Source organism: Coffea eugenioides, chromosome 1, assembly GCF_003713205.1.
Source record: "Coffea eugenioides isolate CCC68of chromosome 1, Ceug_1.0, whole genome shotgun sequence".
NCBI lineage: Eukaryota > Viridiplantae > Streptophyta > Magnoliopsida > Gentianales > Rubiaceae > Coffea > Coffea eugenioides.
The window spans coordinates 50,380,928-50,399,797 of NC_040035.1; the positions used below are offsets into that span (position 1 = coordinate 50,380,928).

The 18,870-nt window shown below is 36.6% G+C and overlaps 1 protein-coding gene across 1 annotated transcript; it reads left to right on the forward strand.

Moving 5' to 3' along the window:
• The first annotated feature begins 2,723 nt into the window (after positions 1 to 2,723).
• Positions 2,724 to 18,269, forward strand: LOC113760713 (E3 ubiquitin-protein ligase listerin). Its single transcript, XM_027303398.1, has 16 exons — positions 2,724 to 2,974; positions 3,063 to 3,174; positions 3,531 to 3,593; positions 3,710 to 3,787; positions 4,382 to 4,473; positions 5,434 to 5,536; positions 6,022 to 6,174; positions 7,157 to 7,815; positions 7,972 to 8,452; positions 8,990 to 9,447; positions 10,635 to 11,367; positions 13,122 to 13,833; positions 14,400 to 15,442; positions 15,648 to 16,100; positions 16,682 to 16,912; positions 17,256 to 18,269. Exons 1-16 carry the CDS (start codon positions 2,919 to 2,921, stop codon positions 17,481 to 17,483), a joined length of 5,655 nt encoding a protein of 1,884 aa, XP_027159199.1. The 5' UTR covers positions 2,724 to 2,918; the 3' UTR covers positions 17,484 to 18,269.
• The last annotated feature ends 601 nt before the right edge of the window (positions 18,270 to 18,870 follow it).

Consider the following 18,870-nt stretch of genomic DNA (forward strand, 5'->3'; position numbering starts at 1 on the left):
ATGCAAGAGGAAGACACAATCCCTTAAATTCACACCTAAAGCCTTGCTTGTTAAAATAGAAGATTTCGTGGCCGAGAAACCTATGCCACTCCTCTTTGCTTTGGGAAGAAAATGAGTAAATATTTGAAATTCAAAACTTGACATTTGTAACTAAACATCATGTTTAAAGTGGAAATGTATAAGTGCAAGTAAAATATAGTTCATCTAACACCACTAGAGTGGACCTAAGTATGTCTAAACAAAGTAAATCCAATGCATCATAAAATCACATTTCCAAATCTCATTTTTACTCACTCAAACTTCAAGAAAATAAAGGGACAGCATTTCTCTTGAATTCCTTTACTTTTCCATCCTAGAATCAACCACCAATCTCATAACAATCAACCATAATTGCATATACACATCATAGGTTATCAAACACCCTTAAAATACAACCAATTGGTTACCCTAAACCTAACCTTAATCATGCTCAAATTAGAAATCCTAAAATTGAAATTGAGTAAGTTGGAAATTCCTTTAGGCAAATTAAACTAACACCAAATATTTCACATATCAAAGTTAGGAAATTATGGCCAACCCTTAAGCTTCATATATGGGCAGAATATTCTCTAAGAAAACTGAAAATCCACATATCACCATTTCTAACCAAGAAATATTGCATAAAACTATTACAGTGGCAACCACAAGCCACTAATTTATAACTATTAGAAGCAAAGAGGGATGTTCTTAGCAAATTACCTTGGAACCTCAAGAACAATGGTAGTTTAGTCTTTCCTCCTCCGAAATAACTCCACCAAAACCTTTAAACTTCCTTAGTGAATACTTGTATGGAGTAGTTTCCAATTTGGTTGGCTAAAACTCAAGATTCAAGCAAGTTTAAGAGCTAGAAATGAAGTTTTTCTTTCTTGTTTTTCTCTCAAGGTGGCCGGCCAAAGGAAGAACAAAATGAAGAAAATGTTGGTCAAATTTTGATTTTATTCAAGAGATAAGAAAGTCCTTGGTCAAAGTAAAAAATCCAATAAGTTTAAGACAAGTGGCTAAATCCTTATCTTATTGTCTTCCAACACTAATCTTCCTAGCACCTTGTAAAATAATATTCCTGTACAAAATTTCACTAATTGATAAAATTTTATCGCACTAACCGCATTAGCGGGTCCCACGTCTATAATACACTTCAAATTTAACGTACACTAACTTATACAAAAAAATGATTTAAAAACTGTACTTACTTAGAAAAATATATAGAAAATTAATATGTTAAAGGAAAGTATAAAAATGTACACAGAAAAATAAAATAGTGCCTAGAAAATGTAAAAATTTTCAAGTTCTCACACAATGTTCCCACTATTATCTCAAAGATGGAAAGAAACTCCTGTTTAACCTGGGAATAAAAGGAAAGAAAATAAAGCACCACAAAGACTAAAGACAAATGAGTAAAACTAATTAGTATTTAAGTAAACCGAAAATGGAAAAGCAAGGTATAAGGCCCTTCCCCTCCCCCCAACTGGGTTCCTGGAGTTCCGTAGGTCTGAACTCTGTGCATATGAGCTTGCTACTACTCCATGATAGGTGGATTTAGAGACGTTTGAAAAGAGAGGGAAAGAAAGAAAATGGACACTCAAGAGAGCTACAGAAGCAATTTTTGATCTGAAGAAACTACATGCTATATTCTTTAATGATCCAGGCAATTAAGCAGATCATCGATCCGACAATCTTGAAATAGCAGAATTTTAAACTTTGTATTCTTGAATTTTGAAAAGATGTTCAAAAGCTGGGCGAGAAAGTGAGAACAAAGAGACGTGGGAAGCAGATACAAAAAGTGGGAAGCTCCTACACTGAGGAGGGAAGTTCTCACTTTTGGAGAGAGAAGCTCTCACTTTTAGAGAGAATTGTTTTTCCTTCTATCCTTGCAAGATAGATATATAATATGTTACTGGACAATGATCATTTTCGTAGTGGTTTCATAGCATCCTTAATCTTATATTTTTTACGAGTAATAATAAGAAAAAAAAAGAGCAAAACCTTTACTTTTCACAAATCATTCCAAGAAGTTTGGATGGTGTTTTCTTTCTTCTTTTTTTCTTTCTTTCTCCATTTGCTTCTTTTGTGTTCCTTTTATATATATATATATATATATATATATTCTATGATCATATTCGCACATAATCAAATAGATTAAATAATCATAAAATTTAATATGCTTCATTAAAACAAAGTAACTCGGTTAGATTTTTTTTCTAAAATATGTATATTATTTGTGAGATTGTAAACGAAAGTTTTTTTCATATAAAGAAAATTAACTTTGCAAAGAGTTAGGCAATAATTCATGGCATGTAGCAAATTTCAATAAAAGAATAAACAGGAAGAGAGAAAGAGAAATTGTACTTATTCTTCTTTTGAGTTTCAAACAAAAAATAGAAAATAAGTAAAAAATTTTATTTATACTTCTCCTTTTGGCTGAAATATTAAAACAACACTTGAGGTAAATTTTCCAAAACCTATGCAAAATCAGAAAAAAAAAAAGAGAAAGAAATTGGGTGGCCAAAAAGTGTGTGTGTGTGTGTGTTTTTTTTGTGGGGAGTAACTTTTCTTTTTCTTCTTCTTTTTTTTCCCTAATAATAAAGAACCAGAACAAGAAAAGACAACGCATTGAAGAGAACAAAAGGCGGCGGTGACTGAAAGCCTCGCTAAGCTAATTGCTAACTCTGGAAACCCTATAAATATCCGACAGCGCCAATTTCTTCATCATTCTGTCTTCCTTCTCGACACTCGGGAGCTAAGAAGTGAGAACTTAGAAGCCCAATTCTTGTAATCTACCGCATCAATCGTAAATATAATTGAGGAAAGAAGGACGCATTCTTAGAGAATACGAGGAGTAGGGTCGAAGAAGAAAGAAGCAGAAATTTTGGGAATAGCGAATGGGAAGGCCAAAAGGAGACGGAGCAAGAAGCAAGTCTCGTCCCTCTAGCAGCAGGTTGTCTTCTTGGTTCTGTTATCTTCAGGGTTTGTCTCGTTATTTATTTTGCGATGAAATTGGCTGTAATTTCGATCCTATTTTGCAGTCTTGCTGCGTCGCTATTGCCCTCAGGTGCTGCAGCAGTAGGGTTCGGAGGCTATGTGGGTAGCTCACGCGTCGATTCTTCTTTCTCGGCTGAGGCTCCTACTGCTTCTTTGGTAGGAGACTGGTTGTCTATCGCTATTTTCAAGCTCCCATGTATTTGTAGATATGGGTATATGTATAATGTTAAAAAAAGGAATAAAAAAATCGTTTTTTGGTTCCCTCCTTTTAACAGGGAAGTACCTTGGTTAATGGTTGATGTTGAATGTGGCCTTAGAAAATGAGTCTCTTGAAAGTTCAGCATTAGCAGTTTTCAGGAACTTTTCACAAATTTTGATCGGCCATTTGCCAATTCTGTTAACCTAAAAATTTTTTATTCTCTGTCTCCACCTTCTTATTATTCTTTTCTTTGCCCCTTGTTTGATTGGGCTTGTGATGACTCTTAGTTTGGGGATGAAATTGATAAAAACAGGATATAGATGGTGAAGTGGCACAACATTTGAAGAGACTTTCCAGGAAGGACCCCACCACTAAGGTAATGCTTGCATTTGCATCATTCTGTCTCGGCATTCCAGTTCTATACATATTCTGCCTAGTTCACTTTCTCTTGTATGTCTTACGAGCTCATCGACTCTCTTGCTGCTTCATCAGCTTAAAGCATTAACCTCATTGTCTCAACTTCTCAAAGAAAAATCTGCGAGTGAAGTTGCTCCTATAATTCCGCAATGGGTACGCTACTACGTTTAAATCTAGATGAATGTCAATACATCTTCATCAGGCTGGTTTTGATACGGTTATTACCGGTTTGTATCATGCTTATGGTTCCGGATATTACTTGGGTTAAGATAGTTGACATGCATGAATGCATCCAACTAGGCTTTTCTCTTGTGTATTTGGTCTTAACTGGATTGACATATGTTTCTATTTTTTTTTAGACTACAGTGGGAATGAAGAACAATCTTTTTTAAGTGGAACTCTAAAGAGCTGCAATTCTAGTAAATATAGTCCTTGTTCAAGTGGTAAAGGAATTAACGTTACAAAACGTATTAATAACAGACACTGCAATTTTTAGTGCTGCAAATCCTTGTAGTTGCAGTTCAACTGGGGACCACAAATACTCTGGTCTATAATAATAGAGAGCATAGCTGAAGCATAAATTTTTTGGAAGTGGTGGGAGGAATCTTTTGATTTGTACAGATTCACTCCGATGTCAAAGTGTGCTGCTAATGCATGGGTTGCATATTGGGTGCAAATTTAAATTCTGTATTGTGGTAAAAATAGCATTTTTTGGGGCTTAAAGTCATTTTTTTGCTTTCTGTCTAGGCATTTGAGTACAAGAAGCTGTTGTTGGATTACAACCGCGACGTTCGGCGAGCAACTCATGATACAATGGCTTATCTTGTTCGTGCAGTCGGGTTTGTGAACTTGTTTTATGTGGATGAAGACAGTTTCACAAATTTACATTATTTTTTGTGTACTAAAAACATGATTTCATTAAAGGTCATGATTTTTAACTGTCTGTAAATGGTCTATTTCTATGGCTTCATGCTTGAGATGAATGGTGCTTGTTGGCAAGGTGACATCTTCTATGTATAATGCGGAAGGAATAAAAGATTTGGTCTCTTTTGTGCAACTCATGTCAAGTTACAGGAAATTTTAACTTAAAAAGTTTTTGGATTTGAGAAAGACATTGCTAAACTATCATAGTTCTTGCATGCTTCTCTCTCCTATCAGAACTGAACCTTTATTATATCTGTTTATTGTATTCCTCTATCATTTAGTCTCATGAAGAGTACTTGAACAAAAGTTCATTAAAGATTCTAGCAGTTAATGTGTAGTTTCAAAAGGTTGACAAACCGCTATTCAAAAACAATTTCATGGTCGCACAATCTCAGAGCAGGAATGCCTTTTATGTAGAGCATTGGAAGCAGTAGCGCGAAGAGAACTGCTGCCCTCTTATGTAGGCCTGTAACTTACCTTTCTTGGTGGCTTGATGCTGAGTTTTGTGTTACATGGCTTACCTCTGAAAGAGATGTTCAACAAAACCAAGGGGAAGTTAATTTGCATAACTGATGAGAAACTGCAAATGTAGTGCAGGCATTTAGTCCAGTCAAAAGGATCATATACTCTCAAACATGATAAATGTATTGCAGTCCCTTTACTCATTTTTCTTTGTGTTCACTAATATATGATTGCATGGTGAAGGCCTGTGGTTCTTACCTTTTGTGTGTTCAGAATTTATTATTCTTGATTTATTGCATTACAAACTTTAACCTTCAATAATACACTATGTGCTATAATACTAGGATGCTCATTTTGCATCAAGTCTTTGAATAATGTTTTTGCTCATTATTCTTCATTTATCCTTTTTCCAGAAGAGACTTAGCACCACATCTCAAATATTTCTTGGGACCCTGGTGGTTTTCTCAATTTGATTCTGTTTATGAAGTTTCTCTAGCTGCAAAAAGGTCATTTCAGGTTTGCATCTGTTTCTTGACGATGTGGACTCAGTGAATTCACGATGCTGTTTTGTGTGCATTACAAGTGGCAATAGGATGATACCCTTGCTTCATCTCTTGCATTGCCTGTAACAGCTGTCTTTTAATTATCTAGTGCAAAATTATTCATTTTGTATTTTGTGCATGGTTTTTTAGTTTGAATAGATGTTCTTGTTTGGAATCTTTTTAACATTTATCTAATTCCATCTTACCTGCTTGGATCTCTGCATCATTTCAGGACTAAAAGCTTCTCTATTTGAGCATTTTTTTATATTTGAATTTGTTATACATTTTATAACCAACCCAGTGATGCAATGAAGCTTCAAAAGTATTTTTTTCCATACCAAGAAGATATCTTTTGTACAGTTCTATTTCCTGTCACTTTGTTTGTTTGAACTTTCCTTCCTGTTTATCAAAAATTAATCCAGAAAAACTTGACTTTGCTTAATTCTGATCTTGGAAAAGGCAGCGTTTCCAGCGCAGGAGAAAAAACTAGATGCCTTAATTTTGGGTACATCTGAAATTTTTATGTATATAGAAGAAAATCTGAAGCTCACACCCCAAAGTATGTCTGATAAAGTGACTGCCACCGATGAATTGGAAGAGATGCACAAGCAGGTACCGATTTATGTTCTCATTTCCACACTATGATTCAGTTGCATTACCTGGTCAACTATATGTCAATAACTTGCCTGCTCCATGAAGAAACTTCTGCATTTTGCTCACAGTTATGATTCTCACCTCTGTGCATGTCAGAGCGAGAGTGAGAGAGTACAAAGACATGGTCTTTAATTGGGAATCCCTTTAGTTATTTTTGGAGTTCAAGTCTCCTGCTTAATATTATTTTTGTTAAACAAGGTCCAAGACTGAAACTTAGTAGTAGTAGTCAAAGATACTTGATGTGGTATTTGAGCGCTTCAGGCATTTGCTCTGCTCTACTTGATTGTCGAAGAGCAGAGATTCAGTGGTTGAACGGAGAAATTTCACCTTGAATTTGATGCAATTGAAATACCTTGCTTTGTGTATTAACAATCATGACTTCTTTGGTTCTGTGAAATTTTTCTTTTCATGTTTTATTATTTTTAAAATGAGATTGTGAATCTCTAATTCATCATTATAGTGATCTTCATCTTTTCAACAGATGCTTAAGTTCCTGTCTTATGATTAACATGCATCTTCATTTAACTTTACTTTGGACCTCCTTTGTGATCTGGTTGTTGTCTTGTTATTTCACCAGAACTCAATAACACTGTTCAACTCAAACACTACTAGCTTGGATGTCTTGGTTTTTGCGTTTGTAATTACCAATTTTCAATCTATTGCTAGGCCAAAGAGTCGGACTTGAGTTATGGGGCATAAGCATTAAATAGTACAACAGATGATGTTATATTGTATCTTATTTTGTCCCTGTTTTGAATTGTAGGCTTGGGTGTTTTTCATCACATTTGTTTCTCTCTCTCATTTGTATTTTAGTGACATTACATTGTAATTTTATATAAAAGGAATACTGAGCATTACTGTGATTCCGGGTCGTATATTCTGTAGTATTATTTTCCTTGTTCCTAATGGTGTGCATTTAATTATTGTTACTGGAGAACAGGTGATCTCATCTTCTTTACTTGCTTTGTCGGCTCTTCTTGATGTTTTGGTATGCCTACAATCTGAAAGACCTGGTTTTGAAAACATAAAAGCTGAACCAAAGAATGCTTCAAAAGCTAGAGCTACTGCTATAGCTTATGCCGAAAAGTTGTTCTCTGCAAATAAGTATTTTATAGACTTTCTGAAGTCTAAAAACCCTGGTGTACGGTCAGCTACATATTCCGCAATGAGAAGCTTCATCAAGAACATTCCTCATGCAATTAATGAAGAAAATGTAAAAACTCTTGCTGTGGCAATACTTGGTGCTTTCCAGGAAAAAGATCCCACATGTCATTCTCCAATGTGGGAGACAGTGTTGCTATTTTCCAAAAAGTTTCCAGAAAGCTGGACATTGTTGAATGTTCAAAATGTCATTCTCAATTGCTTCTGGCATTTTCTTAAAAATGGGTGCTTTGGCTCCCAACAAGTGTCATATCCCACTTTAATTCTGTTTTTAGATGCAGTACCTCCGAAGGCAATAGTTGGAGAGAATTTCTTTTTTGATTTCTTTAAGAACCTGTGGGAGGGAAGAAGCTTGTCTCATTCCTTAACTGCAGATCAACAAGCATTCTTTCTGGCATTGAAAGAGTGTTTTCTTTGGGCCTTAAGAAATGCTTCAAGGTGGGAGTTCAGCAATCTTTAGTTTACATTCAAATATGATGCTTCATGTTCATGTGGCGTTGTTCTTTGCTTTGGGCAATTTCCTCTTTTCTGTTTCATTTGTCATTCTTCAACTTTTTTTTTCTTTTTTGTGGTTATAATCTTTTTTTCTGCCAGGTATTGTGATACATTAGATGCTATTCAGCATCTGCAGTATGCTCTTACTGACGAGGTCCTGTTGAAGCTTATTTGGTGTGAGTACTCACAGTTTGTTAGCCCAAAAGACAAGAGCGCAATGGTTCCTGGGGCTTCCCCTGTTTCATCAGAGGATACAATTCAGACTTCCAATATGGAAAGAACAGAAAACCTGAAGATGAAGTATCCAGTTGGTTACAAGCAAGATCTTGGGAAATGCATTGTTGAGATTCTTTCTGGTGTGTATTCTCTGGAAAACAATCTGCTTTCAGTGTTCTGTTCTGTCTTTCAGAATCACTGCATCGAAATATTTCAGCAAATTGAGAGTTCTGGAAATGTTGAAGTAGTCATTAGATTTGTATTATTACTGGATCAGCATGTGGTGAAGAAAGGTGAAACATGGCCTTTGGATTATTTGGTGGGGCCAACACTGGCAAAATCTTTCCCATTGATTAAGGAGCTTGTAAGTTGGTCTTGGAAACTTTTGGTATCCTGTTATTAAGTCAGTTGCGACTCTTTTTTTTTTTTGATAAGTAGGAAAGAATGCATTTGCCAGTGAATTTTGGAAGGCTGCCCACTTTGAAATATTATCTTGGTTGGTCTGTTTCAACCTCTTAAATGTGGTGTTGATTTTGCGAAGCTTCTAATGCGATCTCGTAATTATTGTGGTCAGTTCATGCCATATTATTGCTGCTACTTAGGATAGAACTTCACTACATTGTGTTGAAAATTTTTTGTTAACTACCTTAAATCACGAGAATCAAAGATATTGTAGGTAAACAGTTTGGCTTTTTAATATTAGTTGTAATAAGAATAGATGGTTTTCATTTGATTGTTTCTACTGAATACTGCATTTTCAGCCATCTGTAAAACCTTCATGCTGGGGATATATGAGATAGTATTTGAACTTCTAATTGTGGCATTTCAATTTGCCTTTTATCGTATGTTTAATGTTGTTTGAATATTTAATCATTCTTATGCCTGATTTTGCCGACTCCAGGACCCACCAGATGCTTTGAGATTTATGGCTGCTGTAGCCTATGTATTTGGACCTCACAAGATAATTCAAGAGCTTATGGGCATTGAATTGGGAAAAGAGCAGTTTTTACAAGCTTTCAATGAAATATTTATTCCTTGGTGCTTGAAAGATTGGAGTGTGTCTACCAGCGCCAAATTGGATTTTTTGCTTGCATTAATTGACAGTGAATATTTTTCAGAGCAGTGGAATAGTATTGTTACATATGCCATAAATCCAAAGGATAGCACTTTGAGGACTTCGGATTCCAAAATACCTGTCCTGGCAGTGCTCATGGAGAAGGCAAGGGAGAGACTTAGAAAGGCGAATACTCTACAAGGTTCCCAACCAGAGGACTGGCAACACGAGTTTCTAGACATTGCTGCACTATCTGTTGTTAATGCCAACCCTCCCTTTGGAACTTCTGATGCCCGATTTCTACGGTATGCAGATTATGTCTGTGTATTGTTCTCTCCACAGGACTAAATGTTTCATAATAGTTGGGGGTTTGATATTGTTTTGGGTAACTTGAGCATGTCTTTTATTGTTTTCATGCACTTCTAATCAATTAACCGGCCACCCTTTTTTTACTGGGTTTTTGGTACGAAGAACCATGCACATTGAAAAAAAAAAACTGTTGTACAGCATTTTTTTTCTTTGTAAAGTATGCGAAAGACATTGATATTATACAGCAATAATGTCGTGTTCTAAAGGGAAAGAAAAGTTTCTATGACTGAAGCTGGTTAACTAATGGATGAGGCTTTCTCCATTCCTATGACTCTTTCTTGGTAACCCCATAGTTTATGTTATTGTCATGATGCCAAATTCCCCATTTTTATAGGGGATTGAATTTCTAAATTCTCCTATTTCAGGAGTATTATTTGTGGGAGATATGAATTTATTTGCTGGTAATGTAGTGTCATAGCTGTGATTCAGAAGACATCCCCCCCCCCCCCCCCCAAAAACAAAAAAAAATTTCTGAGTCTATATATATAGAATATATGAATTTATTAACAAATCAAAACCTTTTTCATCCAAAAAAGGGACGAAAGAAATTCCATAGGTAGGGTCACCACTTTTATATTTTAGCGGTCGGAAGGTACTGCTTCGTTGACAGATCTGCTTCCTCATTTTGCTTCTAACTTTTCTTGCTTGCCTGAAGGCTTAGTGTCCTTTTTGCTAGGTCCAAAGATCTGATCCAACAAAAATCCCATCCTGCATATGGAGCATTTCCCCCCACCCAACCAAAAAAAAAAAAAAAAAACTAAAACAAGGAACAATAAAAATAGAAAAAAGAGAGAACAAAAGCCCTGTCGCATGCCTGTGGCTTCATATTTGTCATGGTTCTTTTCAAATATATATGCCTCATTTGTTGTTTCTACGATAAATTTTACTTTTTGATCTTTTCTTTTTTTTTTGCGAGTAAATTTTTTTTTGGCTGTTTTGCTTGGACATCTTTTTGCAGATCTTGTGTCTTTTCTAGAAGTATTATAAAGTAATATCTTTCCCTCTGTCTAGATGCCTGGTTTGTTCAAAAAGTTTTTTTTTTAATTTTCATATATATGGACATATTTGCATATTTCTCGTCGCATCATCTGTATATTCAGTGTCCTCTTCAACTTGTGTGCAGTGCTCTTATTGGTGGGGAAACCAAAGAAGAAAGTTCCTTCATCTCCAGAAATACATTAAGTCTGATATTCAAGGAAGTACTTAGAAAGCTGCTGACTTTCGTTGCAGATTCAACTTTTGCATGGGTCAATTGTGTGTGCTCTCTGATTCCTTGTGCAGGAAAATTGTCAGAAGTTAGATGGAGATCTTCTAACCATGTTCTTGAGGAAGCTAATTTTGCTCTTGAAGTACTAACTGGTAGTTTCTTCTGCTTGAAGAAGTTAGATTGTGAAATTGAGATGATTGCTGGTATACTGGGTGCTATTTTTGTCATTGATTGGGAGTATAATAGCATAAGAACTGTTATCAGCAGTGAGCTTGATGTTGAATGCATGGAGCAAGTGAAGATGAGGATGCCTTTCTGTGAATCTGTGCATGCTTTTCGCAGTAATATAAGCTGTCTGTTTTTAAGGAGCTTCTGCCTTGAGATCCGCAAGAACTTGAGGAGCATTTTGGTTCATATGGGAAGGTGGGCTGTACTTAAGGAAGATAAGTTAGACATTGACAAAATAACCTCTCTATCCTGCCTATGGTTGCATGAAGTCATGGAATGTCTATGCTTAGACCAATTTGAGGAACAAATGTTGTTAGATGAGTTTTTGGGCAGAAGTGATTTCTGGCCATTGTGGATAATGCCAAATGCCAATTCTCAAGAAAGATCAGCTGTATTGAACACTGATTGCACTACTATCGATGTAAGTGAAATTTGCTAAGTTTTTTTCCATAAACTACATATATCATGTGATTTTGTATTTTGTGTTCATAGGTAATGTCTTAGCCTATTAATAACAAGCTCTCATGACCATGGTGATCTGGATCTTCTGACATTGAGCTTCAACTAGTTAAACATTCATGACCCTTGCTGTTAACTTCAGTCATCCCTTTTCTCTGTTGCATCCGTTCTTGTCAAAATATAAAGGGTTAAATACAAAAACCCTCCTGTGGTTAACCAAATGTTCACCTTAACTCCTTATTGTTTAAAAAGCTACATTAAACCCCCTTGTGCTTTAGACTATAGTGAAATGTTAAATTTTGTGTTACATATAACAGTGTTAAAGGTTAAATTGACAAATTCATATTACAAAAGTTAAGACTCTTCTTCTTCTCTTTCTTTCCATACCCCCCCCTTCCAATTCTTTTTTCGTTTTCTTTTTTATTTGCTCTCACTCCTCACATATGAACCTCCTCTGCTAACCTAGACCAACCATTTTCACAACCAGCAGACTTGGACCCAATGGGAAGGGGTGGCTGGATTGTTTAAAGAAACCATGAGAAGGTGGGGTGGCTGAATCAGCAAATTTTCTCTTTTTTTTCCCAATACTTCCCTGGTAGTTTGAGATGGGAAGCACTCTAAAAAAAAAAATTCTCCGGTCAAGTTGTTGGGCTCCAAAGTCCAACATGCTTAAAATCCACATGCACAATTGTCTCCAATCGAAAAGAAATATCTTGGGCATGATTATAGCTTCGATTGCATCACAATTGAGGAGCAATTACTGTCTTGTTAAATTGAGTTTTTATTACCAAGCTTGGACAAGGCTTGCTTGGTGCTGCAATGGCAAAACATCTTATGATGGCTTCTTGTAATTGCTCAAACAGCATTGATCATTTCTGGTCATTGACTAGTTTTTTCATTGCGCTTTTTGAGTCACTGACCAGTTTTATGAAGTTTTCACTTTTCTTAGTAATAATCTTATGGTGTTATGAAATTTTTGTACAATATATTATGACCCTTTGCGAGATTTCAGCCTTTACTTAATTAGCCGAATAGCGGCTTGGCACTCTGGTTTTCCACAAAGTTGCGGTATATTTTTCATGTAATTATGTAACCGTTGGTGGTGGCTGCCAGCATCAATTATTCTGGCACACAGCGTAGTGCAAGAGACATCTCTGGATCTTGGTTGAAGAAGAAGATTGGAGAGGACGAGTAAGGTTTTTTTGGTGATATTCTATTGCTACCTAAAGTCAATCTGGAATCATAGTGTGACCCCAGATTTTCTTTAGAATCTCATTTAACCTTAGCTTAGAGAGCAACTTGATAATTTCATCATTGTTTTCATTAAAAATTTTGACTATTTTCATTTGTCTGTTAAATTGGATGGAAAAACTAACGGTTTCAATTTTCTTAAAACCATAAGGGGTAAATTGTAGGTTTCAAACCATAGGGAGTTAAGGTGAACATTCGCTCAACTATAGGCGGGTTTTCTGTATTTAACCCAATTGTAAATGGTGGAATTCATGTCTGGTCTCTGTTGTCTAAGTTCTGAAGCCTTTGATAGAGGTGAATCCACCAACTTGTATATTGCCACCTTCAAATCTTGTAGTACAAATTGGTGTGCTAGTTTCTATGCTTTACTTAGGCAGTTGCGGAGTTATTGCTGACCTGTCTGTGGGTTACACTGAACAAATGATGACTCCAAGTTTTGAAAGCTTACTTACGGAATGTTTGCAGGAATCTGGAAACCAGAAGTTTGTTATTTTGATTGACAAACTTATATCCAGAATTGGATTTCATAGAGTTATTGCTGGTGCTGTTGCTCACGATTCTCCAACTGTGTCTGAGGAGCCTACTGTAAATCTGACAACCTCAGAGGTTTCTTATTCTCGTGCCTGGCTGGCTGCGGAAATATTATGCACCTGGAAATGGCCTGGTGGTAGTGCTTTTAGCTCATTTTTGCCTCTCCTAAGTGCTTATGTAATCAGTCAAGATTATTCTCCTGCTCATGGCCTTTTAGATTCTATTGTTTCCATTTTGCTTGATGGTGCTCTTATGCATGGAGAAAGTGGTGAACTGACTCCTGGAAATGTATGGCCTGGGTTGTATCATGAGGCTGAGAGTATCAGTGAGCCCTTTCTAAGAGCGCTCATAGCATTACTCTCTACTCTTTTTCAAAAAAATATATGGGGAAAGGTCAAAGCTGTGTCATATTTTAGGATGCTTCGAGAGAAGCTCTTTATTGGTGAAACAGTGAACTTAAATTGTTTGAATGTTCTTCCTGCATGTATGGAAGTTTTTATAGCACCGCTGAGCATTGCTTCTGATGCATCCCACAAAAGCGACCAGCCTGATGATTTCATGGAATGTGAGCTACATGTTACTGTTGTGGACTGGCTCAGGAAAACTGCATGCTTCCCTCCTCTAAATACATGGCAAAGTGGAAAAGGTATTGACACTCTGAAAACTTTATGATGCTAAAACTTTGTAATGATATACTCCCTCCACTTCAGTGTCCTAGTTTCTTGGAACATAAAGTTCAGAATGAGTTGAAAGTATAAATTAGATACATGACTAAGTCAGGAACATGTGAAGCTCCCTCTTGTTAAATGAAAGCTAAGCAAAAAATTAATAGGTGGGGAGGATGCTGGACTTCTACCTATTTTTGTTTACTTGAGTACTTAATTGGAACAAATAAAGTAGTGTTTAAAGTTCCAATTTAGTGAAAGTGCATTATCTTCTGTAATTAAGCCATTGATTTTTGGGAACAGCGACTTGTCAATAGCAATTTGTCACATTGATGAACTTTCTGATTTTCACCTGTTGGGTAGAGCATGAAGTGGCAAGTCCTCCTTTTGTCCAAATTAGCAGCGCATGAATAGCCATAGTTCTTACCAACTAAAGAAAGAAAAGCCAAAAATATGGGTGTTTAATAGTTTCTTGTATTTAATTTTTCCAGTTTCTGTTTCAAATGACACCCTGATTTTATTGCAAGTACCTGATTATGTCGTGCAGATATGGAAGGTTGGTTTCAGCTAGTTTTATCCTGTTATCCTGTAAGTGCAGCAAAAGGAGTGAATTGTATAAAGAAACAAAGGAGTATTGACTCTCTGGAGAGAGGTGTTCTTTTTGAATTATTTCGGAAGCAAAGACAAAATTTTGGTGCAGCAACTTTGATTAACAAACTGCCCATGGTCCAAGTTTTATTGTCAAAGCTTCTACTGGTTTCAGTTGCTTATTGTTGGGAGGATTTCAATCATGATGATTGGGAGTTTGTCTTGTATCGCTTAAGATGGTGGATCGAATCCACAGTTGTAATGATGGAAGAAGTTGCTGAAAGTGTGAATGACGCTATTACAAGCAGTTCAACTTGTAGTGATTTGGAAGCTACTTTAAACAAGCTTATGCTTACAGCTTCAAATGTAGACCATTCTGCTATAAATATCGCAAGAAATGCTCTTGCTGCATTTTCTTTGTTTTGTGGCCATCTTGGGAATGAAAACAATGAACTGGAAGATAATTTAAACCCATTGAGGAATGACAGATGGGAGATCATGAAAGATCGAATTTATGAGTGTATTCTTCGTCTGTTTTTTTCTACTGGTGTTGCTGAGGCGATAGAAGGCTCTTTCTGCGGTGAATCTTCATCTTTTATAGCAGCATCTAGGCTAGAGGATTCGCAGTTCTGGGAGCTAGTTGCTTCATCTGTTGCTGAGTCATCATCACACGCAAGAGACAAAGCCGCAAAATCAGTTGATATGTGGGGACTAAGTAAAGGGCCCCTTGATTCTTTATATGCTATCCTCTTTTCTTCAAAACCCCTTCCTCATCTGCAGTTTGCTGCCTATACTCTTCTCTCTAGTGAACCTATATCACATGTGGCTTTTATAAGTGAAGAATTTAAAACATCATTTGATGAAGATACTTCCAGTAATCAGGGTTCTGTCCTTCCCGATTTGGCTTCAGAACAGAATTTCCGTTTGAGGGACGAAATCAGTTTCATGTTTGAAAGATTCCCCCGTGAAGTCCTTGATATGGATTTATTGGCCTGTAAACAGGTACGTAGTCTTTTAATGTACGACAAAATATTAAAAGCTGCTTTTGCATGTATAAATTTGGTACTTTGGACCTTGGATCCACCTCCACTATACTCAAGGCATCCTTACCTAGCCTAAATGGAAAAGAAAATATATGATGCATACAGCAAATGACTTGTAGGAAAGTTAATTTGGCTTCATTTACAGATTTTATGTTATTTCACAGGTAAATCTATTTGTTATTTGGTCTTTGTTGCTATCACATCTAGCGTCTTTGCCGTCATCAACATCTGCAAGGGAGAAAATGGTTCAGTACATGCAAGATACTGCTGATTCAACAATACTGGATTGCATTTTCCAACATATTCCATTGGAATCCTTGGCTGGGTCCAGCTTGAAAAGGAAAGAACTTCCACCTGCTGTGTCAAGGGCAGCAACAGCTGCTGCACATGCCATCACTACTGGTTCAGTATTGCTTTCTGTAGAAAATCTTTGGCCTCTTGAAGCAGAGAAAATGACTTCATTGGCTGGTGCAATATATGGTCTAATGCTCTGCATGCTTCCAGCTTATGTTCGAGAATGGTTTAACAGTATACGTGATCGCTCTAGGTCATCTATGATTGAATCCTTCACAATAAGATGGTGCAGCCCTCTGCTGATAAAAAATGAGCTAAATCAGGTGTGTCGCAAATCACTCCAATCTTTTGAAACTACTGCTCTGACCATTTCAAAATGCTATTCCTATTTCAAAGTTACATGAATACTGGACAGAGTAGAGATGTTGAGGCCTGTCCTAGGTAATTTTAATCGCTGAGGAATGTGTAAGCATTGAGAAAGGCTTACAAACTTAAAATTAGAGCTGTCTTTTCATGGGCAGTGGGCAATGAAGTGGAAACTGACTGTATACTACTGTCATAAGCCCTTGGAAACTAGTGGTCCATTTAAATTCAAGAGGGAGTATGTTTGTGGGTAAGGAAGAATAAGCTTATTATGGAAGTTTACGTGATCGTCATTCCTTCTGCTTTTGTAATGGCTGAGCAAATCCAACAGTATCCAACTACCTGATTGGCTGACCTTTTTTTTAAATAATAATAATTTGGTTCTTTTAATGAAGCAAATTTTCCCTGATCTACTACTACTAGATGATGTTTGGGGTTTCTGCCTATGCTTGATAACATTTTTTTCAGTATCTAATCCAGCCTATATGTCCATCTCGTTGACTATGGAATTAATTAAGGAATATAAACCTTGAATCTGCAGATCAAGAAAGCTGATTTTGCTGATGAGAATTTCTCAGTTAGTGTGAGTAAATCCGCCAATGAGGTCGTGGCTACCTACACAAAGGATGAAACAGGCATGGATCTAGTCATTCGACTTCCTGCATCTTATCCGCTTCGATCTGTGGATGTAGATTGTACTAGGAGCCTTGGCATTAGTGACGTGAAGCAGAGAAAGTGGTTAATGTCAATGATGTTATTTGTTCGCAATCAGGTATCTCCTATAAGATTCAATTCATCTAATTTTCCTGTGAAATTGCTTATGGGCTATAAAATGGTTTATAAGAAGTGAGAGTTGTTCAATTAATCACTAGTCCTGTATTCAACGCGGGAGGTATGTGATGTTTGTTTGAAGAATTCAGTTTTTCTTTCAGTAGCTGAAAGTACGAAGTAATAGTTTTTCACTTGCCATTCATCTGAGATTATGTGATTCACCTAATGTTGCTTGAGCAATACTGTATTTGTTGACCACTTATTATAATCAGCCATTACTTGAACGATTGATTTTCGTCAGCTTGCAACTATGGACCTGATAATCTATTTTTCCTGTGATGCAGAATGGTGCCTTAGCCGAATCAATACGAATATGGAAAAGCAACTTTGACAAGGAATTTGAAGGTGTGGAGGAGTGTCCCATCTGTTACAGTGTCATCCATACTTCTAACCATAGCCTTCCACGCCTAGCATGCAAAACCTGCAAGCATAAGTTCCACTCAGCCTGCCTCTACAAGTGGTTTTCGACTTCTCACAAGTCTACTTGCCCATTATGCCAGTCTCCTTTCTGATCTCGTTGAGTTCAAGCACAAGACTGGTTACCATGGAGCCTGCCTTGGAAGGGATTTGCAACTTCTCAAAGAAGCTTTTTTGTCCAGTTTCTTTGATCTTTGATGCATAAGGAATTGGTTTTTGATCTTGCACCCGTAGACTAGTTTATTTGTAACCGAAAAAAAAAAAAAGAATGGGCTTGAGGCAGGATTTAGTAGACCTTGAAGAAAACCAAGCTGTGAGCTTCATGAGTGGGTAAATACTTTCATTACCACGAATGGTTTTCCTCACCTTGTCAGTGAAGTTCAGCGGAGAAAGAACACTGATATATATTTTGAGATCCCTGAGTGGAGAATATTGATATAGATTTTGAGAACCCTGTCTGGCTTTGTTGGAGACTCAGTATACCTGGAGATGTAGAAGCTTAGATATAGCTTTGTAGAGCAGAATGTTCTGGAATGATAGTTTCTGGCAATCCTAGAACTGGAAGCGAGGCACATCTGGTTTAAAGTGACAATACTGTAGCAAAATTTGTCTCAATCAGTTTTATGTACAATAGAGATGGATGAACAGCCCAAAGTTGTAGGAAGAACGTTCTGTGGAGGCTTTTTCTTTTTTTTTTTTTCTTCAAAGGTCTTGAATTTGGGATCTTTCACTATACTCTCTTTTTCTGTACCATCCAATCCATCCTTTCCCTCCATCCTTCCCTTTACGCATCGTGGAGTTTACAATGAGTATCTCTCAATGGTTCTCCGATCTATTTGGTCTTCTGCAATAGAATGCACTTGATGCGTTTTGCTTCTTGATATTCTTGCTTCCCAATTTTTCTTTCTAGCCAATATTCTCTATATATATTTTTTATTCTTTTTTTGAAAATCGAAATTTAAGAAGTAAAGGTGGAGAAGGAGAGAATTGAATATGGGACCCTTAATTTGTGGAGCCTCAACTTTGTTCTAGCCAATATTCTGCTTGTTATAAGTAGAAAAAAATGCATTATCGCATTCTTCTTGCTTGTCATTTTTCTTCCCCAGTGACTTCATATCCTTGCTTTCAGCCGATACGAAGAAAGTCTACGAGTGATAGTCGTTCATTCTTTTTTTCTTGTGGCAAATATGAATGCCACTAAAATATCGCTTGGAACAGCCACCAATTTTATCTCGTGTTCCATCTAAAGACCAATAAAATTATGCCATTTTGTACCATTGTTAAAGCAAGGATCAATTTTTTAGTTGAATTTAGTCAAGAAAATCATTTGATTGTTAGAAACTTCTTCCCTTTTCGGATTGCTTCAAGAAAAAGAGTAACAATCTTCAGGAGAAAATAAAACATGAAACGTCAAATCAATAATTATAATCCTTTCCTTTCTCAGCCACTCTGGGCGGCGCAAGAATAAAAAATCCATTAGCA